Consider the following 25,025-nt stretch of genomic DNA (forward strand, 5'->3'; position numbering starts at 1 on the left):
TGGATCAGTTGTAGGCAAAGCACGATCAGGCAAGACCAAAAGTGACCACGGCATCAGAAGATCAATACATCAAGCTCAGTTCACTGAGAAACAGAAAAGTAACTTCACAGATACAGAATTAGCTAAATAAAGACTCCAGTAAGCAAAAGTCCTGTCAAAACAAGGCCTTTATACTAATACTATAATACTTGGAGTAGCCTAAGAAATACATTTACTAGAGTGGCTGTTTTCTTGGTGAACATTCTGGGGGCATCAGCTTTTACACAAACCAGCTCGATCTGAGCCTGAAAGGCTGTAATTTCTAACCAGTCAGTCAGCTTTCAGAAATTTTCTGACGTTAAAATTTCTGTTTTTTTTTCTCTCAAAACGATGTATTTTTGGTTCAAAGTATGAACCATAATTGCTTGATAACAAGGTATTGTAGCTTTCAGTCTTAAAAGGTCTTTTTACCTTAAAAAAAAAAACAGACGGATGCAGCCTCCTCTGTCGGTCAGAGTGAGAGACTGAGAAACATCATTATTATCTTTATCGTCATTATTTTGAAAGGTCAAATTCCTTTCTAAACAATTTTCTTTTTCCATTTTTGCAGTTTTGAGCGAGTCAGCAGCAGCTGAGCTTGTTGCAGATGAAATATCTTCAATTATATTCATCATCGATTACCTGCTGTAATATGATGGCAACACAGGTTTCAGATTTAACTAAAGAAAATCTAGTCCATGTGTGCCAGACGGACAATCAGGTGTCAGCTTTGTTTGTTGGAATCTAGAATATAGCTGCTATTTTTGGCTTTAGTTTAGTTTTTGGAGTAATTAGGATATTCTGCAGTGATATGTCAATAACTGAATAATTCAACTCCAAACTGAACATCTGTGGGTCTTATTAAATATCAAATGTGCCTATGAATACAGAACTGTGGTGCTTAGCTTATGTTTAGTCTTATTGGATCTTTCAATATATAAACATGTACATATATGTACACCAGGCAGTATTTCGCTTAATTGGCTGAGATTTCTTCACAGATTAAATATCCAATGAAATCAAAGTACCCACCTACTCATATAGCCAATAAAAGGCTAACTGCTGAGGCGTGCTTCCCTTTAAGCACCAGTCCAAGATGGCCTAATACAAATGATGCTTTTCACGACATTATATCATGATTTAATACGTTGTCAACACCAATGTTGACAGCAGTTCTGTTTCTTTCTGCAAGTTGAATAAAGAAAACAGTGCGAGAGAGTGGCCAGCTTTTTTGGTTGAGTTGTAACCGATCTTTCTTGATGTGCATGTCCCTGCTGAACATTTGTAGTGCAAGTTTTCTGAAGCCTGCTGTGTTTGCCTCCGTGTTTGATAGCCAGCAGGTGTCCTCTTCCCTGCCTTTTTTCTGGCACGTTGCTAAGTTTCTCGCCACTTTACCACACCAAACTCCTCGTCTCAGTGGAATAGCATGAAATATCATGCAGGAATGTGTTCATGACACTCATAATCAGGTAGAAAAACATTGTTCTGTGGTGCCACAAGTGGTATAACTTGCAGAGAAAACCTCAGTCTCCTGTGAATTGGTCTTGTAGTTTTTTAGGGTTGTAGTCTTTTAACACTGAAGTCTGCAGACGTGCTTTTAACGTGTTATTTCCGTGTGCCTGTACACTAAAGGTGACAGTGTGTGAAGATTTACCTGCCTGGTTGTCTTTGGGGACTTCAAACAAATCTCTTTTCCTGCAGGGCCCCCCCCTCTGCCGCTGCCGCTGCCTTCGGGCTGCATGATCACACACACGATTAAACACTGAACAACACACACACACACACACACAAGCAACCACACAGCCCATTTGAGTTTTTACTCCGAGAAGCAAACAAACAGAGTGTGAAGCCGCATCGCCTTCACGTGCGCCCCCACGTGCGCGGGCGCACACAAACACAACGCCGATCATTTGTGGTGTCATAGCTGATTGTCTGTGTAACCAGTGATGTCAGATTATTTGTGAAAGCTAAATTCTGAGGCGTGTTTACAGCAAAGCTCTGTGCCGGCGGCGAAATGACGCCACCGGTCCGTGTTTTTTACTTCTTTTAATTTGATGAACGTCGAGCGGCAGAGCGGGCCACAAACAAAGGCTGTCAAGTTCAGCCTGGGAATATTTGAGATGTCTTATCTTGTCTTGTCCTAGTGTGTGATCTGTGCATGTGTGCACATCACATTTTACAGATTGGTGAGTAAATGGGGAAAGCGGCCATTGGGTACATCTCGCAGTCGGATAGAAGATTGGATGATGAAATAGGGAGGAAACACAGCACAAATGAAAAGTCTTGTTCTTTCCTTCCCTACCTTTACGTACCTCTGCTCCACATTCACAGACTCACAGTTTTTGATTTGATACCGTCTCCCTGTGGAGAGACTTTTGAGTCACCGTTTTTTTTAACTTGATTACAGAGGAATCTTTCCATCCTCGGGGGACTGAGGGCACAGAAATGCACAGAGCGTAAGCATCACTCACATTTATCGCGATGAGAGCTGATGGAACAAACAGGTCATACTTTCAATATTTGTTGGGCTTTAATTTGGAATGCAGATCCCAGAGTTCATTTTAAAAATCAATCAATTATGTGCGTGTCGGTTCTTTCTGCCTGCGCAGCACAAAGCAGTTTGAATCCAAAATATTAATAACGCTGTGTGTGTGGCTTGATTGGAGTAAGGCCGGAAGTCTTCTTCCAGCTGATGGACAGACGTGGACTACTGAACCCTGGTGCTGTCGAACTCGCTGGCTTACAAACGATATGTTTGATTTCCTCTTGTGTGGTTGATCTGACCTCTCTGTCAAGACAGTCAGAGCAACCAGAAGTTGGAAAAAAGATGGGACCAACTTTTGTTCAAGGGCTGTTTTTATTATTTATGAAGACAAAAGAAAGCCTAACAAACACCACTGTGGACAGACTGTGATGGAGGCAGTTTCTTGCTACTTTTCAGACCCATAGACACTGATGTTGTTTATGACATTTATGTAATCATACATTTAAAGATCGAGACAGGGAGAGGAGTGCACATATGGGGACTACTTTTACCTTTCAGCAGAACTCCTGCTGTTTGGAGAGGCATTTGTGGACTGATTTCACCAGGGGCAGTCTAAGTGGTGGTTCCATCAGTGAAAGAGTTCTAGCGGTGTGTTGCTTTTGAACTCTGTATTTCAATGGAAGGATTTGACCAGGTAAATGCAGAGGAGAGGCTGAAAGGCTGGACTGAAAGGCCTGGTGGCTCTTTGAGGCTGTACTTCAGCACAGCGGGGCTTTGAACTAAATGCTTTACGTCGGCTTGCTAATATGCTCACGGCAACAATGCTAGCATGTTCACCATCTTTTACATTTAGTTTGACACTTTTATCCAGAGCGACTCTCAAAAAGGGAAACAATTAGGGTACAGTGTGACAAAGATGTGTTAGTGCAGCAGTAAGTACCACTCACATAGAATTAAGTTGACAGGAGATTTGGCATGTCCAGCCATTGGGAGAGTTGGTACTCTGAAAAGCTGGGCCTTCAGGTTTTTTTTTAAGGTAGTGAAGGGAACCCCTGATGCGTACCACAAATGGGGGACAACAAAAAATCTGGATTGCCCTGAGCATACGGGTGGCAGAGTTGTTCATTGGTGAAGCCAACCTCCGTGGCCGTGCTAAAAACTGTGAGCCCTCGAGTGGCCACTCGAGGCAGGCTGCAAAGTCAGAGTAATTCTGCATAACTCTATAAAAGTGTACCCTCAGTACAGTTTTTGTACCCGGATGTAAGGTTTGTTTCTGCTGTGAAGTTGGACATTTCAACAGCCAGCCTCAAATGGCTGCTTGAGGAACTGCGTTTTTGTAGCATTGCCTTCACAGCCACCGTGTTTGCCGCTTGGACCTGACTGATATTTTCCTATGCGCTTTCTAATTTTATTTAATGACTTCAATATAAAGTTGGACTGTTACTTTTGTCACAAAAGGAAATCTATGAAACTTGTGAAACTAGTGCAACATGTAACAGCCATGGCTTAGATTACTTATACATGCTGCCACCTCTGCAGCATGTTAGAGTGAGGCGTGGAGGTGTGTGTGGAGGTGTGGAGTTTAGCACACGCTGTGGTATTAATTGATTTACTTTGGCACTTTCTTGTACTTTTTGTTTTTTCTACATGAGTTTCTGCAGTATTAAAGGTCACTTCATTTTCCCAGTGACTAGTTGCGCCCACACAATCCTCCCCACCGTCCTCAGTCTTCCTCACCATATTTCTCAGTGTTTTGATTTTGATACATGAGTAATTGCCATATGTTTCTAAATATGTGGTAGTGTAGTACTGTATTCTTCCTCTTAGCTGGAAGGGCTGTTGGAATGGAGTGTTTCATTGCTGTGTGCACGTGCACTAATTGTGCTGCATGCCCCATTAGCCCATCATGGATGTAGGCCTTGTAAACAACTGCTGTAGTTGTGTGTCGAGTGTCGGCTGCAGATAATCTCAACGAGGTACAGACTACTTTGTTATGCTCAGTTTACGATGAGCAGATGAGACAGACACGGCCTGTCTGAGAAGCCAGCGCGACGGACACACGGATACACACATATCTGCTCCTGCAACATTATTCCACTGATGCGGCCTCATTAATGTTCATGCTTGAACAGGGCGCTGGCTGTTGCACAAAGGTGGGCAGGCTGAGCGCCAACCATGATCCACTGCTATGGCGACAGAAAAGCAACAGACGGACACACTGTGACTGTCCACTCGTAGCAGTTTAGCTCCACGGTCCTCTGAAAGACTGAACATTTGTGAATTGATGCAGGTGTGAAGCCTGTGGATGACTGCAGGGCAATGTCAGTCTGTCAGTTGGATGATCAAAAACATCTCAACTATTGGACTATAGCGCCGTAATGACATTCCCGTCAGCCTCAGCTGCACTTTGTGTTTCATGCAGTTAGCTTATGTTTGCGTGCTGACCTGATGTTTAGAAGGCGTAATGTTTACAATATTGAGAGTTTTAGTTATCATGCTAGCATTGTTTTTAAAGATAATTTTTTTTGGCCTTTTATGCCTTTATTGATAGTACAGCTGAAGATAGACAGGAAGCAGAGAGAAGGGTAGTGACACGCAGTGAATTAGCCGTCCGATGCGGGATTCGAACCAGAGCCAGCTGCAGCGAGGACTATAGCCTCCACACACGGGGCGGCCACTTAACCCACTACGCTACCGACCGCCCCATTGTCAATAGGTTTTTTTAGGTGATGTTAGCACCTAGCTCGTAGTACAAGTCTAACCTCACAGCTGGATTTAAGGCTAGGTTCCACAGGGCAGGTCGTGACGCGATCCGTGTGTGTCCTGTGGCTAATCGCGGCTGTTCTGGTCAACGTTTCAAACACAGAGAATATATATATACTTGCCGGATGATAATCTGCACAGAGCAGCTCGAGCTGGTTGGAAGTCAGACACAGAAACAGCACAGAGAATGAGGTCAATTTTCAACGTGCAAACTTCCAATTCTAAAAACAGCCAAAAGGGAAACAAATGAACAACGTAGCATGTTTACGTACATATTTATACGTAAAACCCATAACCATAAACCAAGAAATCTGAGCAAATTAACAAAGTCTGGCAGTCAAAATGCTTCTGTCACACTCCTGGTAGGATTTGAAGTTGCATGGAGAACGGACCAAAACTTGTTCTGTCAATAACACAAATTAAAGACAATGCACACAGAAGATGTCATGGGTAATTGTAATCAAAGTATATGTGTATAAATGTTCCCCTGAACTCAACCAGGATGATATACAGACTTTTAACATGAACTAGCTTTTTGATATTCTGAAGGCTGAATTAGGCACATAGCTGGCTAACCCACTCCTCTCTCTCCCTGATCCAGGGCCATGAGAAACCGATGTTCTGGTGTGGTTCAGCTCTTCTCCTGCAGCCTCCACTGTCTCAGATTCAGCTTTAAGGAAACATCAAATGTGCACGGTAAGTTAGGGCTGAAAATCTTTTGCTAATTCTAAGTAAAGTGTGTAAAGTGAAGCAGAGACCTAACACAAACTAATTCAACACAATTCCTCATCGTGGCCCAGTTTTCTGTCATCTTTGTCTCGGTCCAATGGACAACTGGTTGACTCAAAATGAGTGTTAAGCTGTCAGATTTGGGCCTTTCTTTTTTAAACCTAAACTGCAGAGAAGGCACAGGACCAGTCTTATGACTAAATTGTATCATATTTAAGTACAAAATCAATTCATGTAATTTACATGTAATCAAACAGATGTAGACTTTTAGATCAGATAGTTTGCCGTTTTAAAACTGTCACCGGTACAACACAGCATGCCACCCATGTAAGTTCAGGTTTGATTCCAACCCATGGTCCTCTGCACCATATCGTCCCCTCGTTCTTGTCAATCTGTAACTACCCTTAAAAAAACACACCAAAGCGTTAGAGTACTTACCTCTGCCTCTTCCTCTCAGAAAGTGATCCTAAAGAGAAGTAAAGCCGCTGTGGCTGCATGTTGGTCTTGATTGGAGAGGTGTAGAGGACTGTACTTATGTGTTATGATTGCTCTTTAAAAAATGAAAGCATGCTAATGTTCCAAACATCTTCACCAAACTGATTGGGGACTGCTATTTTCCTTTTTGGAGGTGTTCAGGAAAACTCAGATGTAACTGATGATAGTTTTGCACGTGAATTTTCCAAAAATATGAATCTCTTCACGGGTGAAAAAAGATATGGAAGAGTAAAACTCTGTATGTGTGTGTGTGTGATGTGTTTAAACTGCAGATGTTAAGAAATACATTTTAGGAGTAGGATTAAAATGAGATGTTTAGAAAAGTAGGAAAACTGTCTCATTGATTCTAAATGCAACACTTGGAGCAGTTCAGCATATTTGATGAAGCTGCTGTGGTTACATGATTCTTGCATTTTTAGGGTTATATCCTCATGGCTGAATGCACCTAAGTAAACTGCTCTGGGAAAAAACATCAGCTAAATAAATGTAATGTAATAATGTCCTGGTTTTTTATATTCTTGTGGGATCACAGCCAAGCAACACCTAAAGAATAACACTCCTGAGCTCCATATACGTGTGCGTTTATAGACAAGCAACACTTCAGTGGCTCGAAAAATTCAAACATCTGTTTAAAAAGCAGCAGAGCAGCTCTCTAACTGCAGGCGTGATTAAAGTACAGGGGATAAACCTGTTAAATAAATCTGTTAACAGAGACCTGTTTCATCTGCTGGTCGACTGGTTTTCTCCGCTTCACTTCACAGTGACAGCAGCTCATCAACACTGACGTGTTCTTCTGCAACGCAGCAAATCCCTACCAGCTCCAGAGGTGCCGTCCTGAGGCTCATTCACATCTCACTGTTGGGGTAAGTGATCATAAAAATAAAAAAAAACTCCCCATAGCACTAATTTAAGCACCAGCTTTGTCTGACATGGTAATGCAGATCAAAGAGTGATGGAAAAATACAACAGGAGCTTAGAAAGTCTGACCCTGAAGGCCTCCCTCAGTCATAATCACTGGATTAGATTGACACAGATGAAAAGTTAAAAATGTGATGATTAACGGGCAAGTTCTGCAGTTATAATTAGAAGGAATGACTTATTCTTAAGCTGATTTATGGACGTTTTTCATGTTAAATCAAGTGCAGGTTTTTCTAATCATCTGCATACGTCATAGACAAGGAGACAAGAAAGACACCACGCGACACAGGGAGTAAGAAGTATATAACCAAGTGTATTCCCTCTGTTAATGTACACATATTTAGAGTCATCTCACTGGAACACTTTACAATAACATTTAGAAAGAACAGGAAGATACTGGGAGGAGTATGCTTGGAATGGAGAAAGAGAGAAACCAGACGAACATGGCAGGAGCGTGAATCGACGGAGCCCGTCATAACGAAGCGGCTGCCGTCTTGTCTCCGGCCATATAGACAGAAATAGATAGAAAACAAATTTAGAAAACATGATGGATGTACAGAGCCTGCTTTCTCCACAAGGTATGGGGACATAGAACCTGCCATACAGAGAAAAAAGGACAAAAAATAGATGGAGGATGACAGATGGAATCAAAAGGAGAGGGACTGTTCTCCCTTGGAAAAGAAGAATAAGTGGTTTCATGTTCAGAACCCAAATCACATTTGCTCAGTTACCAAAAGAAAAATACATAGAAATTTCAGTTTCCCAGAATCATAGTCATTTTTTTTCTCCAAACAGGAATGATAGTAGGGAAAACACATTTCTCTTAGTAATGGGATGAGAGTCAAATATTTAGACATTTCACAAACTTTTTTCAGGATTTTTCTTTTTCTTTTCATGGTACAGTTTTCTTTTTTTAATAGAGTTGAGAAAATTGGAATACTAGAGTTCTGTTGTACATCTTCCAGGGAACTGCCGTTCACCGTTTTATTTCTGTGTGCTCCTTTCCACAAAGTTTGCTTTGCCCATTGGCTGCCATCAGTCCAGTCAGGCTCGAGAAGGGGGGGCGAAAGACACAGTCGCTTTTTTATGTTATTTTTTCAGCTGCAAGGTATCTCTCTCTCCACAGTGGAGCTCCAGCAAGAATGAATTTTCCTAAAATGTCTCTCATTTCTCAAGAGAAAGGAATCAAAGAAAAAAAAAAAAAAAAAAAAAGAGCAAACCAAAGTGACTGAGTCTTGCAGCAAGGCATCGCATCAGCCGTACTGTTCATGAAGTTGGGGGTGGGGGTCTGGGGAACGGAGGAGGGGGGGTTCCGACGTCAAAAATCCTAAAGTCCGTCTTCGCTGCGCATCATCAGCATTCGCTTTACTTTTCCACTCGCTCACGCTTTAGGTCCATAGGTTTCTGCAACGTCTATACATATATTTATAATTATATAGAACAGAGTTCATCTTGTTTGCTGGAGGTTTTTTCTGTTTTTCGGTTATTAGTAATTTTAAGAGACGTGATGCAGTTTCTCTGCTGGCCCACTAGGGGGTGCCTCGGAGCCCCAGAAACACATGACACAGATCTGCTGGAACACAGGACGACCAAAGGGGGTTTTGGCCTCAACAAGTTTTTGGCGGGCTAAACGTACAAGTTAGCATCCATTAGATCGGAGCGGTGGTATCTCACATAGTTGCTACGTTTAACGTTGTTATGATCATCAATCATCGTCATATTTTTATTTTATTTTTTTTTAAAACTCCACAGAAAGGAAAAACAGTTTTTATCTCTTTTTCGTAAATGAATACTACATGCTTGAAACACGGCAGAGTTTACGTTGCATCAGCTGCTGCGCACCGTAGACAAGGAGAGAAACAAAGGGCACAAGCGGATGAGAGGAAGAGAGAGAGAGAGAGATCTAACTACGGATCAGAGATGTCGAACACTTACAGAGGTGGGAGAGCTGGATTTGACACAGTGTTTCTGTAAGCTGGCAGTATATCGATTTTACGGAGGGATGTCGAGTTGCTAATTCAAGCCTCATTGGAAAATATGTTGATACTGTCTAAGGCGACTGCTTACACCACAAGCTTGCCTCAGAATGAAGTACAGATCCTGACACAAATACTGATGGTGGTGCTTTCTTACAGTACACAAGATATTAAATAACCTGTCATGTGCTAATCCATAAATCACTGTTTTATCAGCATTTGGTACACGGTTGTTGGCACAGTATGTGTTGTGATCTGAGGTGTAATAGCCTTTCTTTAAGTCCACACCGTGGTTAACGTTTAATAAGCCAAATCAATCAAAGCAGAGCTGAAAGGTTTGGAATAAACCGTGATGTCGCCTTGCCACCTGATTTTGCTTCCTCCCTCTGATTAAACTGGAATTGGTACCATGTATGGCCACCTGACAATACTGAGTTTGAAATAAATTGCCCTCCATGTTATGTCTGCCGTTTTCCTCATATACTGCCTCTTCTCTCTCTCTTTCTCTCTCGTCTCTTTCCTTCTCTAAGTGCGTCTGCTGTCTGTCTCTGTGTGTCACGGCGGCGCGCCCTCAGACGTAGTACTCTTTGTCTTTGTTCTTCTTGTTCTTGGTGACCGTCTTGGCAGTGCTGGGCTGTTTCTCCTTCACAAGGGCTCCGTTGCTCTGCGTGGCTGAGTTGCTAATGTAGTTGCGGCTCTGGTCCACCTGGTAGGAGCCCTCGTCGCGGTTGCGGTACTTGTACATGGCGTAGAGCAGGATGAGGATGCACAGGGCGGCGGCTGCCACGATGCCCACCACCATTCCCGTGGTGCTGCTGGACTGCTGGACTTCCACGGGGCCTGGGAGCCGAGATGTGGGGTCTGGAGTGGGAACATGGGGGAAATTTGGGGGGTAGGTTATTCCTGGGACTCTGCGGTGGCCCGGGTCTGATGAGGGGTGGGCCGGCGGCAGCAGCACTTGATCCCGGGTGTTCATTTTCCCGGCTGGGATGTTGTTGCTACTGCTGCTGCCACCGGCGGCTGGCTTGATGCGAGGGTTGAGCTGGTCGGGGTTGGCTGTGGGGGTGGAGGAGAGAGGTGGGTGGTGGGAGTTGGGGATACGGGAGAAATGTCGGTCTCGGGGGTTCTGGACACCACCCTCGGCGGCCGGGGGAGGAGGGAGGACAGTCCTGTCGGTGACCAGGGGGGAGTTTTTGTAATAGTCCTCGTCATCCGACTCGGTCATCTCCCCCGAGCCATACGCCGACACCTCGATGGTCTCCTCGCAGTCCTCCTGGTCCAAGGGGCAGGGGGGCCGGCCGTTGGGCAAGGGGAGGGACTCTTTGGTGGTTTCGAGCAGGGTGAGGAAAGGGCGGTAGGTGGTGGGGGGTGGGGGAATTACTGGGTAGCGGGTGGCGATGGATGGGGGGTCTAGGGAGTCCACCGTTATTATGGGCAACACTAATTCACCTCCTAGGACAAGAAAGAGACAACGGAGGAAAAGAGTGTTAGAGACCACCTGAGAGAGAGACCACCTCGAGGTCAACAGAAGAAAAACAGTTCAAATGAATACAGCAACACCAGTATTAGAACAGCACTAAAACTTAACATGAGGTTAGTTAGTCTGTTCTATTTAAAAAGTTAATATGCTGACTATCTGTGAACTGAGCTAAAATACAAGCTGTAAGTAAATACTGTATCCTGCACCTGTTCCTGTCTGTTCTGGCCTACTGTATGTCCCTAGACTGCATAGACCTACATGTGCTAGCACTAATACAAGATAAAAGTAGACTACAAATTACACTGAACAACCTAACATCTCTTGTACTACACACTGCTAACTGTCTAGTCTTTCCTGTGCTGACTATGCTAACGCTCAGATGTTTCTGCTGTGATTGGTTAAATAAGATAGCAAACCACGAGGTTCAGGTCACTTACATCAACAAATTGGCCGCATGATTTTTGCATGAAAAAAAAAATTACAAAAAGAAAGCTGTGTAAGATTGTTCTCGGATAGTGATAAACAACTTTCCCCCCCTTCTTTACCTCTCTTACGTCTCTTCATTGGGCATTGTGCTTTTTATGGCTCATTTCTAATTAGCTTAATCTGCATGCAAACCCTCAGGAGCTGCTGCAGGAAAACTGATGCCCCTAATTTCTTACCAAAACTCTCAGTACACTGAGAGACAGCATTAAACACTACGGCATGAGTCCCTGATGCCCACTTCCCTCCCAAACACCACACATAAACATGAGGCAATGGTGTTGTTCTTACAGCTACCAGCACAAGTCAACACTAAAAAATCGTCTTAATGAGCCAGAATTTGTTGTCGAGCCACTCTTATGTAATCTGATTTTAGCCCACTATGTTACTTTTAAATAAAATGCGTGTTAGAATAAAAAGTTCCATTCATTCAAGAGCAATCAGTCTACCACAGACTGGAGGCCCAGCTGGAGTTAAGGGTTAAACATATTGGGAGTATGTTAATAGAACATGGCAGAATATTAGTAACAGTTTGTGTATACACTACATAACAATTTTATGTTCAGTCTAGCAAAATGTGTAAGGGTCACAAGTCAAGGAAACATTAGAAAAACATGGCAGCGGGGATTAGATTACGGCACATCTTGGTGGGGGAGAAGAAAAGGGAAGGTAAGAGCAAAACATGACCAAAGAAATGCCAACAATCAGCAGCATAAAATCATGACTCTGGCTCTTTGTTCATTTGATGAGGTAAATCAGAGTGACTCGGGGGTGGAGAGGGGTTGGATCAGGGGATGATGGGGAGGAGGTTGTTGGGATTGGAACAGTTCCCCCTGTGGCCTTTTTATTCAGCTCAACCCCCCCCCCCAAAACCTTGTCATGTTATACAACCATACATTTTCACTCAGAGAATGGCTTTGTTAGAAAAGGTGATGCATTGAGTTAACAAAGCCACTAAACAGATCAGCATAGAAACAACACACTTGAGAAACAGGACTTGAAATGAAGCATTATGTGAGAGCTGTAAAGGGGGAAAAAAACTTAGTGATTCTTCAACCCTTCTTCTAACTTCTTATTGCTGTACCAGTGCTGGAGAGGCTAGTTTCCATGGCAATGCTCAAGTTATTTCTCTCCATTAAATTTTCTTTCATCTCTGTGTTTGAGGGCTGTGTTTCACCTTGAAGGCTGAGAGGACAGCAGAGCGTGGTGGCACACTTGAGGAACAAAGAAAAGCTGAACCAAGTAGGATTTCACAAGTTTAGCGCTTTGTTTTTTTTCCCCTCTTTCTTTCTTCCTTCTCCTGTGACTTTGACAAGTTATTTCACTAAACCAGTCTGAGGGAGCCCTCAGAGATCCGGGACGTACGTGTGACTGAGAGCTTGACGCACGAGGTGGCGTAGTCGCTATCTTTACTTTGCCATCTGTCTGCGTGGTAGAGATGCTGCAAGTGCAATTTCAGGCTCTATACCTTCTGCTCAGCACGCAGCCCACCAATTACTGAGGAGGTGTGCCCCACTTACAGCACATGTGGCTGTGCTAATGGATGGTCCTGCTACGGTAAGGTCTTGTAGTCCTCACAACTGAACTCCTCTGTCTAACATCTCTTTTATGCTCTATTATTTAAACATTCCAGAAGAACGTCTTTCACATCAGTCAATCTGCTGTACTCTCAGCTATAGCAGCCAAATGCTGTATGTCATCTTCACATATGACTGGCAGACATTGGCTACTAGAGAAATAATGAACCTCAGCCCTCACACACAGAGCGAGCCACATCTCAGCACTCTAGGCAGTTATCAAGTGAAACACCTTTTCATTTCCTTTTGTGTGACCCAAGCCCGCTGCACCCATAATTTAAACCAATCAACAAGTTTAATTGGCTCTCCCCTTCTCCACGACTGCACCCTCTTCCCTCTGTATGCAGCTCTGATTGCTCAGGTAACACCCACGGGCAGGTTGCAAGAGTTGTCACGATATAACACGCTTGTCCACAGATGTGTTGCCATGAACCACACACTGATATGAAAGCAGAGGACACTCAGATAGTTTTGTAACATGCAGCAGGTTGTCGATGTCCTCAACCCATCGCCTAACAGCGAAAGCCCTTGCTCTGTAGGGACTCGCCTTGCGGTTGAGTCATTGTTTGAACCCAAACCAGCTCTGACTGAGACCAGTTCTGATGCAAATGGTGCTGAAAAATACATGTAGCATGACTCCAGCGTTTGGGCGTCTCTAACATTCATGTAATTTACGCATTAAAGCGAGAGACTCAAAGATATTCAGCCTGATTGATTGAGTTTGACTGCATTGATTTGAACAGCTGAGGCAGTGGAACCACGTTTAGCCCGCATGATGAAATTTCTTCTTTATCTTTACCCACACGCCACTCCACATCGCTGCCGGCGTGAATCATCCCCCCTCTATTTACTCAAAACGAGAGCAGGGGCACACGGATACTGATGCATCTATGTTGGCCTCCTAACAAACATCGTTGCTCTGCTGCTCACATCTATTTGAAATATTTAGAGTAAAAAGGTTGTTAGGGGTTTGAGTATTCTATAATTCAGCTTTGATTAGACTGCTGATAGAGAATCTTACAGCGTGTCCGAGTATAATATATTTCCCTTGGCTTGCTTTTAAATCACGCCACAATGGGCACAATTACGACTACATAATCTGTGCAACAAGAGAAAAACTCTTCTTCACACATTCAGCTCCATAAACTGTTTACAACTGCTGCGTTTGGTGCCGTCGCTCTCAGGCAAAAGTGATTTATTTTGACACAAAGGGATGATGCTCTGCTCATATCGTGTCTCACTGAGAGTCACAGACCGGCTCCAGTCAAAGTCACCTCCCTGCAGCTCATCAGCACCTGGATCGAGTCCATGAAGCTGGCTGGATTTGTTTTTCTGACCCAGCCTGGCGTCTCCCCCTCACCATGGTATAAATCTCAGATATGCACAGAGAATATCAACATCTACAACACCTCCACCTCCGTGCCTTTGCTTTGGGCCTGTTTCTGGCCAATTTATTGGTCTCTAGATCTTGTCTTTTTTCTTCTACTGTATATTTTCTTCACATCTTTCCCTTCATGTGTATCTGTTAAATGAAATTGCAAAGCCAAAATACAAATAATAGAAAATTAGGTATAAAGAAAAACAGGTTAGGTGGTTCAGACAAATTTTGAACCAATATTTCTGCACAGCGCTCCGTGCAGAAAATATAATATTTGTTTACAGTGTGAAGTGTGAGTAGAAAGACCTCCCCGCTGTGAAAATGGTGACACAAGTAAAAAAAGAAAAAGAAAAAAAAAAAGCGATTTTCCACCCACTGCTTTCAATGAAATTCTGCAAACATGGATCGTTTGCAGCAGAAATGCTTAATGACAAAATGCACCGCTGACCAGTTTTGAAGTAAAATGGTTACACGGCATCTGAATAATGTTGAATAATGCAGTTCTCTAGTCTCTGATCTGTGCATTTAACAATAGAGCGAGCTGACTGAGCACCAGCCTCTGCATTCATTTCTCCAGAGCCAACAAATGTAATAACTGATTCCCCGGATTTCTCTTTATTAAAGCCATATTTAATCTTTTCTGTTTTTACTCCAGTGCATCTCTGATGACACTGTACATCATGTACATAACGATGTGACACTGTTATAGCTATCATAATTAAATGTATATATGTGTTTATCCTGCCACTCAATAACAGTTAATATTAATTACATTTTGATTAGTGAGTTTAAGGTTCATGTTTGCTGAATTATATGTTATTAATGGCAAATGATGTCACTTGTTTATGAATCCATACATTTTTATTAAGCTCCTTTTTTTATTAGATATCTTTCTTTTAAATCCTATTTCTTTTTTATAGCTTGAATTGACATGTAGTTGAATAATGCTACAAATAAACTCAATACAGTTTGTTATTATCCACATTTCAGAATACAGTCAATTCTACTGGGGGTTTGTGATCATGCAATTCTTTGTCAAATTCAACCAGTCACCTCTTTATCTATGCAATCTTGAGAACACTAATCGCTCAACTTACAGGCTTTCGAGCTGAGATCGTCACAGTAACGTTAAGGTCCACTGTTATCAACTGAGATCATCCAGAGGTCGCAAGTGCAAGCCTCTAACATCTGCCAAACATCTAAACTGTGGAACCCACATAATAAACTCAGGCTGTTTACTTGCAGGACGGCTAGCTAAGGAAGATCAATAAAGATTCACACTAACAAATAACTGTCACCCAAACCAGGGAGGGTTTGATCCCAGACAAGCCCTGAGTCAGACTGGGTGATCGGTCTCAGCGCTCCGGGTCATCCATAATCTGTCACCCATTGTCTTGGTTTCACTGCTCGACCTAAAAGGAACATTCACAGGTTGCCTCTATCGTCCGATGAATTATTGAGGAGCTCCTCAAAGCTCCGATCTTGTCAGAGTAAAACTGATATAGCGCCTACAACATCCAGGGACTGATAAGTAGCTTGGAGGTATGCAAGAGAGGGAAAGTGAGGTCGTGCTGAGGTAGAGAGAGACGAGAAAGTGAAATATGGAGATAAAATGAAAGAGATTTGATGAGCAGGGCTTGTTGGAGAAACAGACGAGGGTGTATCTTCTCTAATTGCGCGTTACTGTGGATACAATTAGTGTCTATAGATGTAATTTCATGTAGGTGCGTTAAATGAGTGTTCATGTACAAGAAGTGTCGTCTTCTTGTGTGCGTCCTCACTTCGTCACTCTGTCCCCAGAACATGTTTCATCATTGTAATCCAGGTCCTCGCTTCTGAGGTGTCATCACTCCTCTGACGGAGGCTCATTAACAACACTGGAGGATCCAAACCAAAGCTTTAATTAGGTGATGTAATTAAGGCTCCCTAACAAAGTCAAAGTTTAATTAGCCTGGTGGGAAAGGCAGGAATCGTCTGCAGGAATTTCACTCCTCTCAATTTTGCGGTCTCTCTTTTTCCTCTCTCTCTCTCCTCTCCCCCGTTTCTCTCTTCTGCTTTGAGCGCAGAGGAACGTGACACAAATCTCAATGAGGGTCAGTCCTTCCAGCTCGTTCCCGCTCATCTGCTTCCTCTGGTCTTTTTCTTCTTCTTCTTTGCATCCACTCGTCAGCTCATCAGGAAAGTGTGCAACCGCGGTTCCAATTCATTGTCTGAGCTTTGTACATGGGGGGTCATCATTCAGCCGCAGACAGCCAAAAAATGCAGTTGTAAGAAAACAAGTTTCACGCTTTGAAGAATGTTGTAGCACTACAGCTGCAGGTAAAGCTAGGTCCATTGGCCGCATACTCTATAAGAAAGAGTTGTATTGATCTCCGTGAATTCACAAGTCATATCTCGCTCGGCTTAATAGAAAATCCACAGCTGTGCTTAACAATTTTTTTCCCTTCCTGAAGGCAGTTCAATAACAGAGCTGCATTCTCAAATGTAATTGAAAACACTGGGAGCGGCTCCTATCACACAATAACTGCATCCTGTGTTTGTGGAGCAGTGATGGAGAGGGGACATGTTTTGTGGACAGTGTTGATTCTTCCCTCCTTGTCCACAGTTTTCACCCAGCCTTATCCGACCCCGCTGGCTTGCCTCGCTGGAGCTCTCGTTGGCATCTGGAAGGTGCGATACGGAGCATGTGCGCGCACGCGAGCGCGTTTGTTGTCTCTCAGGAGAGAGCTCTGCAGAGAGAAAACTTTACACCCACAGAGCGAGAGAGACAAGTGTCTGTCTGCAAAGGTGAACATGTCTGCCACTATGTGGGCATACGAGGCGGGGGAAGAGAGGGAGGGAGAGTTGCGTTTCCCCATGGGAGATTAAGTCTAGGCATGGCATCCAGCGAAAAAGTCTCATTTCTCCTTTCGATAAGAAGCAAATTGAGTCTCTATTTCGGTCCCAACCACCTACAGAGAAAACCGCAGGAGAATGCTACACTCGAGTTTCTCAACACAGGTTCAGATCAGTTTCTCCTCACGCAAACATGCCGATTGCTATAATCTCCTGCCATTTACAGTCCACCATTTCTACTCATAACACTAATCCCCCTTGACAAAACTTGAACAATTTCATAACAAGGACTTTGGGGTGATCCCGACACTTCTGTTAATCGCTTTTGTCTTATTGTTTATTAAAAGTTTGCTCTGCTCTCTGGATATTTGGGTAGTTTTTGGGTAAATCTGGCTTTTATATTACATAATACATGTTGGATTCATTCTATGATTAGTGATCCGGTTATAGTTTTGTTGTTTGCATTTCTTTTTATTTAGTAAAGGCCTGAAATGAGCACATAGTGACTGTACATGCTCACAAAACAGCAGTTTCACAACAGATGGCTCTGCAAAACGACTGCAAAAAGTGTGTGCACACTTCAGACCAGGTGTAGGCAGGGTTTCCTAGAGGAGTGTGATATGAACTTCCAATCCTGCGTTAACTGTTCAGTTATCTCTTGTTACATGTCAACAAATCATTTGGGAGATCTCAGAGCGAACCTCCTCTCTTCTCTCTACGTTCAATCAAATGTGATCATGGTGCTGAACTCCAGCCAACCTCGTCTATCATATAAAAGTGCACCTGACCGTTTGAAAGGTTGTGGCTCGTAGTACCTCGCACAGCAGTATGAGAGGTGTGCATCTGAAGCTCAGTTAAAAAAAAAGAAAAAAAAAGACTTGGTTTGAATTTAACAAAGAAGTAGCTCAGGTCTGATTAATTCATTTCTCCCTCCTCTTCCTTCTCCTCCTCCTGCAGCTGCAGAACTTTTTACAACTCCACATTTCGCTGTATTTGCTAAATCACGTCTTTATCTGTCCAAATCTTCTGGATTTGATTTAAATCTCTCTCGTAACTAAATCCTGCCCACATATTCCATTTCACTCAGTATGTAAGCATAAATGAAAAATAAAGTGAGAGATTGAATACAATAATAAACTTTTTTTTTTTTGTTGAGGTTGCTAGCACATTTGACTGAATGTGCATCTCAAATCGATCTGCAATATGCAAATCAAGATCACATTTGATCTCAGGTGTTATTATCGGAGCTTAAGAAGAAAAGTTTCTGCTGTTTGAATTCCCGGAAGCTGGCACAAGAGCATCGCGTGTACTGGAGGCGATTGTGGTTTTCATCCCACCCACACCAGTCATTTAAATCTATAATACTAGTTAACAACAGAAATCTTGTCTGAGGATCATTTAGGATAAAATGTCATTAAATGTGGATCTGCATAACTCTATCTATGTCTGGTAGATTATTTCGGTCTTGTAGACTGTAGAGGGAGCAGTCATTAGACTCACACTGCTGTGCTGTTTGTGGTTCTTGGCAGTTTTCAAGTATGACCAGCTTAATAGAGCTAGAAACCACAAAGGCAAAGCTAGAAACTACAGAGGCAGGGAGTAAAACACATGGCCTTTAACTTCCACCTCCTGTCATGGTGTCAGAACATTACTTGACCCGCTGTTCGCACTAACAGTGGCTCAGCCACCGGGCCTGCCAGCCTACAGCTGTGTGCTGTGCAGAACAAGCTGCGTTTCCACATTGAAACTGTCCTGCCTTGTTAAAACCGGGGCAGGAGATTGGTGCAACAGCTGGGTAAATGCCAGATACTACCACTTGGCTGAGCAATTGACGGACCACGGTGCTGCTGACTGCCTGCGCTTTGAAAACCAAAAGAAAGGGTACACATCTGGCCCATCAGAGCTGCATACAGAGGGCTGAGCAGTCACAAAGAGTCACATAAAAGTGGAGGAAGGGATACAGCAGTAGTCTAGGTGAGTCTACGTCTGTTTCTAGGCTGCACTTTGGTTTTGGAAGTACTATGAAGACAGAACTCCCTGAGTTGACTCACCATTTCCAGGCTCACACTCCTCCAAATCTTCATCATCGCTAGGACACTCAGCTGATGCTACCAAGAGGTCATCCGCATTCTGAAAGAACAGAGACAGACAGAAAATGAGATAGAGACAAGACAAATTTTTATTGGGTTAGAGGACCCACGGAACGTCGAAGAGGATTAAGAGTGTCTGACAGTGAAAGTCTGTGACTACACGGACACACAGGCTCATGCTACAAGTAGAGACAATAGTTGATTTAATGTTGAGCCATATGGAGGTGGCTGTGCTTTGTGCGTGGCACTATTTGTATTGTAAACAGAGATGTGTGAAGTTTGAAGGAAGTCAAAGTGAAACAAACCCTTTCTGAAACAACCTGACCAATCAAAGAGGTGTAGCTTGTCTAAAACGTCCTCCATTGTGTGGCCACTTGAAGCCCGATTGCAAAAACAAGTGGCTAGGAGGAAAAGTGGGTCGTCCACTAATCCACTAATCAGAAATCGGCGGTTCGATCCACGGCTCCTCCAGTCAGGACAGTCCCATCTTGTCCTCGGGCAAGATGCTGAACCCCAAATTGCTCCTGAACGCTGTGCCATCAGTGTGTGATGAGCTGCTGGCACCTTTACCTGGCAGCCTCTGTCCTCAGTGCATGAATGGGTGGATGTGGATGTAATATGTAGTGTGAAGCACTTTGAGTGATCAGAAGACTTGAAAGACACCATGAAAGTACTTCAGGTGATCATACATAGTTATGCGTAGTATAATCATTTCTGCCATTTCCTGTAAAATAGACCCCCCCCAAATCTGACGCACTAGTCCTTTAAATTGTTCTTGCTGCTATATCAGGGGCGTCTGCTTCTTGATCCAGTTTGCAGACGGTTCTCTTTGACATTTGAACTGTGTGATAAAGGAGACAGCCGACGTGAGGTCTGTCAGTGCATGCTTTAGTACAGCAGGTACAGCAGCGGGGTCTCGAGATGAAAACAGATTAAATCTGACAAGGTGGTTCCAATTTAGTAGCCGGGGTTCGTCCTCACTACTGCATGACTCACACAGCTGCATGTCTAGACGCCCGAGACCCTCCCCTCACTCTCAAACACACACATAGACACACACACACACACACCCTCCTCTCTTTTCAGGCTCTGGTTGTTATTCAAGATGGGGTCATCCGATAGAAAATGGGGGGCTTTTATCAGCATAATTGATTCAAGCGCCACACTGCTGCGCAGCCTTTTCTCTGTTATTAATCCACGGCCTGGGCGTAATCATTTATTAATTACATTGTGTGAGTTGGAGTGTGTGTTCACATCACCTGGCTCTGTCAAATGGGCCTAATAATCCTGCTTCGGTTTCCCAGCAACATCTCCATCAAGCATGCACTTACATTTCTATTCCGTCCATGCAATCAGCTGCTTCCCTCTTCCCAGCTCCGCATAAAATGGCACATAATGAATCTTTTAAAATGTGCACTTCTTTAAATTAAGTAACCAGAACATCGATAAATGCCCAGGGCACGCTGCATTCACGTCTGTTAATGTAAAAAAATGTTTGCATATTTCGAGTCTTGCTGCCCGAGTCATTTGATGGCTGTTTTAGCCTCCTGGAGCTATCGCAGGTGTAATTTAGTGCAACATCTGTGACACACTTGTAAACCCCATTTCAACCCCTCAAACGTCTAAACAGACATCAGCGCCCAGTGTAATCTAGTAAATGGAAATTTAGGAGAGGAGGCGCATTAACCCAGTGATGGCAGCTACAGGAGAGCTGAAGGAGTAGCTCCAGTTTGAACCACACTCCCAACCAACTTTCCACATCCGTGTCCAAGTTGAATCCACAAGGAGACAACTTCCAGAGAACCATCCAGACACATCTGAGATGGAGATCACAAAGACCCGAGAGCGCGTCTAAGACAGCAGCAGCAAGAAGGGCGTAGCTTGTGATCTTAGTTTTATAACACCCTGACATCAAATTTGGGTCAGAGCGAGACAAGCGATGACTCCGACTGTTTCGTGGAGACCCACGATATCGAGGGGTGAAGGGGAGGGAGACCCCCCACACACATCAAAAGGTAGATCTTTTATTCTAAGCATCAAAGCGCATTATTCCACGATGATCAAAGCTGCGGCATGGCGGGTAGCTCAGAGCTGTTGGAGAAATTGAAATTTGGGTTTCCGCTCGCCTGCTTTCCGCCACCCTGGTCCTGTCTCCTGTCTCCACTGTTTCATGGCAGCTGTTTGGGATATTTATTAGAGCGTCGTCGTTCCTGTTAGCTTTGCCCAGTGTGTTCCTAATATTATTACTATGTTTGGTTTAGCAGGCTCCATGAGATGGATCCCTTACGTGACATTGTGACTAATATAACTGATGCAGGGTCTAGAGGTTAATTACAGAATGCACTGTGCAGCAGATCAGTGATTGCCTGTAAAAATGTTAAATCGAAGGTGCTAAAACATTAGCGTGAGCTGTCACTGCCAATTAAAATTCATTCCTCCTCAAAGACTATTCCCTTCCTGTTGACATTCTGTGTATTTTGAAGCGTAGGTGCAGATTTCTTTGTATGTTTTGACTGAATCATGCAGATCTACTGTATTTAAATCAGTGCAAAGACAACACCATTCAATGTCAGGCCCATGGGTTCATCAGAGCAACCAGCGATCACCAATAAAAAGTACGACAAAGTGGAGTTTCACCACGCATACCTGCAGTCAGAAGCCACTTGATCAGCGACTATGCAAATGAGTGTCTAAATAAAAGCGTCTGTGTTATTTTAAGCCGCTCTTATGTGGGAATTCAAATCCAACTTTGCTGTTAGCCTGAATCACTGTCCACCTCTCCAGTGTATTCAGTCTGCTGCACTCACTGATGTCAATATCTTGGAAGAGAGAAAAACAAACGAGCCAGTCAGAGCTTTGTAGGCAGGTACACAGCACGGCCAAAAATTCTTAAATTCTTTAGAGTGTTTCATAAAACAGATAAAGTGATTAGAGCAACACTATGACAAGTGTGTGTGGGTGTGTCCTTCTGAAAATAACATTGACAGGATAGATACAAACATTACAAACAGAAGTTGGAAAATGTCAACTAACAAAAACAAAATTAACCCAGAAACTAATTTATTATCTGTAGATTATGAAGTCAGTTTCAGCTATAGCCTAATCTTCACCTTCAGCCAGCTGTTAGCAGGGCATGCATCTGCATTTTAGGCTCACTGATGGGATGTTTCTTGGTGAACACCTTGGGAGTCATAGTTAAATTCTACCCCTTTATTTTATGTAAACAAACTAAATTTTAAGAATATGAAACACTGCCATTTAAATGCATTGTCAATTGTAATTCATTTTAATAGTAACTTTCGTTGGAAATGACCACTTACAATGCTGTGTTTAAGTGTAACGTCACATTTTACTTATCTGCTGTGAAATAACTTAGCAGTCATAGAGCCACAGCATGGTTTTTTCATGTTTTGATTGAGTTTTCAGTTTGACGATGCAACATGCTTTCCCTCGCCTGTTCAGCTAGGATACGCACTACCACTCATGCTAAAGACCCGCTTTTGCTCTACGTGCTCCAAAGTGTTGTTGCCCTCAGTCTGAAAACAAACAGCACTTTCTGCGTACCGCAGGCTTTTCCCAGGACACTCGCTTTTAGCCGAGCAAATATAAAGACTTCATACGCTGCCTGCTGCCTCTCAGCTGTTCACAATCAACGTAATCCTCAAACTCTTAGGATTCTTTGATTAATTTATGACTGTGTTTAAACTACACACTTTGAGAGCTGCACCGTGTTTGATTTCCTTTCTTTGTCGAGTGCGAGCAGATGTGCTTGCCAGGCCTTCAACACCTTCCCGCAAATAAGAACAAATTAAAGTAAAGTAAAAGAATAAAAAAAAAAAACCATTCGGTCTCACCAGGGCCATCTGTATGAATGATCAGCGTTAGCCAACTATATGCCCCAATAAGGCTTTTATGTGTTTGTGCGCACAGCACAATATTGCCTCTTTGATCATTAAAATATGTGGTTGAGTGACTCGTCGGTAATGTCTATTCATTTTCACACACATATCTTTAATGCTATTTTGGGCTATTGTGACGATACACTACGTTCAGCTCGGTACATAATAATAATAAAGAAGAGGCTGTTAAAATGTGTGTACACAAGCCTGAAAAATAGATTCTCAGCAATAAAAAGTACTCTAAAGGTGGAACTCTGCCTTTTTATGAGCCAACATAAACGTCAGTCGGCAAATGTAGCGCACATTAGGGCTTGTAACAGTAGAGAAGTTAGAGTCCTTTGCTATCCCAAAATGGTTCCAGATAATTTATCAAACGCGCTCGTCTATGGCTGCCAATTTCACATCACAGGCCGCTGCCATACAAGCTTGTTATATGCTGAACATGGAAGAATGTTTCCGCCGACGAGTCTGGAGGCCAGAGATATGATATTGAACCGAGCGGATGGCTACATGTGACATGTTGGAGTCAGGTTCCACTGATCTCATGTTTAGAGAGAAGACGCAGAAACACTAAACCCATTCATCTGAATAAGTCATGCCAAGCGGGCATGCTGGAGACAGTGTCTGTAGAGGAGCTTTGGCTGACCTTTTAAGTCCACTCGCTTGTACTTACATGGCAGCCACAACATGATTGAAAGAAAGTGCTTGGTTGGAACACGTGTGAACACGACCACCTCTTATCTTTTTTCAGCTGGCATCAGAACGCTACTTTGATGAGGCTTCGTTGAGATGACTTTTTTTTTCTTCTAAATGTACAAGAAGAAGAAAAGAAACAACAAATAAACAGGAGCTTGTGCAAAATCAGCATTCCAATTTTCTTTGAACCGGCTGCCTTGCAACACAAAGTGGCATGAATTGCACACTCGTGCCATCAGCAGCATCACCTTGACTTCGCTCTAATTGCCGCTGCCGTGTTTATTCAAAATGAGACGGGGGAGTGGGGGGGGGGGGCTTTCAAAGGATGGTCTAAAGATACTCTCAATCTGCTGATCGGGGGGGTTGTCAGGGACGAGCTCGAGTGGCTTGTAGACTGATCTCGGATGAGCTCCTGTGGACATTAATAGTCCTAATGAACACGGCTGAATAAGGGAAATGCGACGCTAATTGGCACCTTGCCTTTGTGTTTCCTGAGTTATTATAAAGGTCTTTGTGTGATGGAAGTTTAAAGAGAACAACTTTTAAGTAGTTACAGTATAGTGATTATAGTCAGGTAGAAACATTTGACATGCATTGAGAAGCTTGCATCTCTTCCAGCGATGACCTGCAGTAAGATCTTTTTGCACAAAACTCAGCCGGTAACTAATGATATTGGGCTTGAACTGGACTATGTCCCTCCCTGGAACACATGGAGCCTCGTATTAAGTCTTTTTTATGAGAGTATTGGAGTACTGGAGGACTTGTCTTCTATATTCCAGTATGTGGGCAACAGCGCTTCCCCACTGTTTGCTAATTGTTGCTTACCACGATGGTGATGGCTACCCTTAGCACATGCAGATAATCATCAGAGTGTAAATCATAACCTTTCACACACGCGTGTGTGGGAGAGTCATAAATATACATTCATAGCACCCTCGGTTGTTGTGCTGCCGCCGCAGGATTTCCTTTTCATTATGTTCCGCCCCTCCTCACGCCTTTGTTGATGTGTTTGGATGTGCTGTAATTTCCAGCATCATACCACGTCTGGGGTTTAGTCAGGCATTTCTTCTTGAAAGGAAATCAAAATTGCAGCGTTGATTGGTCTAATAGGACTAGCCACACAAAGCTGCTGTGTGACTCCCACTCAGGCTGAGAGGCTGTTTGAACATCTGAACGTGGCTCAGGCCTGGAAAAAAAAACTAA

At 43.3% G+C, this 25,025-nt stretch overlaps 1 protein-coding gene across 14 annotated transcripts in view; it reads right to left on the minus strand.

Annotated features, from left to right (window-relative positions):
- Window positions 1–7,701: 7,701 nt before the first annotated feature.
- nrxn2b (neurexin 2b) overlaps window positions 7,702–25,025 on the minus strand; it is a 592,065-nt gene continuing 574,741 nt past the window's right edge. For 12 of the 14 annotated variants that reach the window (XM_027287992.1, XM_027287993.1, XM_019268033.2 and 9 more), the window contains 2 exons: window positions 19,189–19,267; window positions 7,702–10,836 (listed from right to left, as the gene is read on the minus strand). In XM_027287992.1, coding sequence (XP_027143793.1) covers window positions 9,956–10,836; window positions 19,189–19,267 — 960 coding nt within the window. In that variant the 3' untranslated portion in view covers window positions 7,702–9,955. The remainder of the gene's footprint in view (window positions 10,837–19,188; window positions 19,268–25,025) is intronic. The other 2 variants (XM_019268034.2, XM_019268035.1) reach the window with 2 other exon arrangements.

The sequence above is a fragment of the Larimichthys crocea genome, chromosome XIV, assembly GCF_000972845.2.
Source record: "Larimichthys crocea isolate SSNF chromosome XIV, L_crocea_2.0, whole genome shotgun sequence".
Classification (NCBI taxonomy): domain Eukaryota; kingdom Metazoa; phylum Chordata; class Actinopteri; family Sciaenidae; genus Larimichthys; species Larimichthys crocea.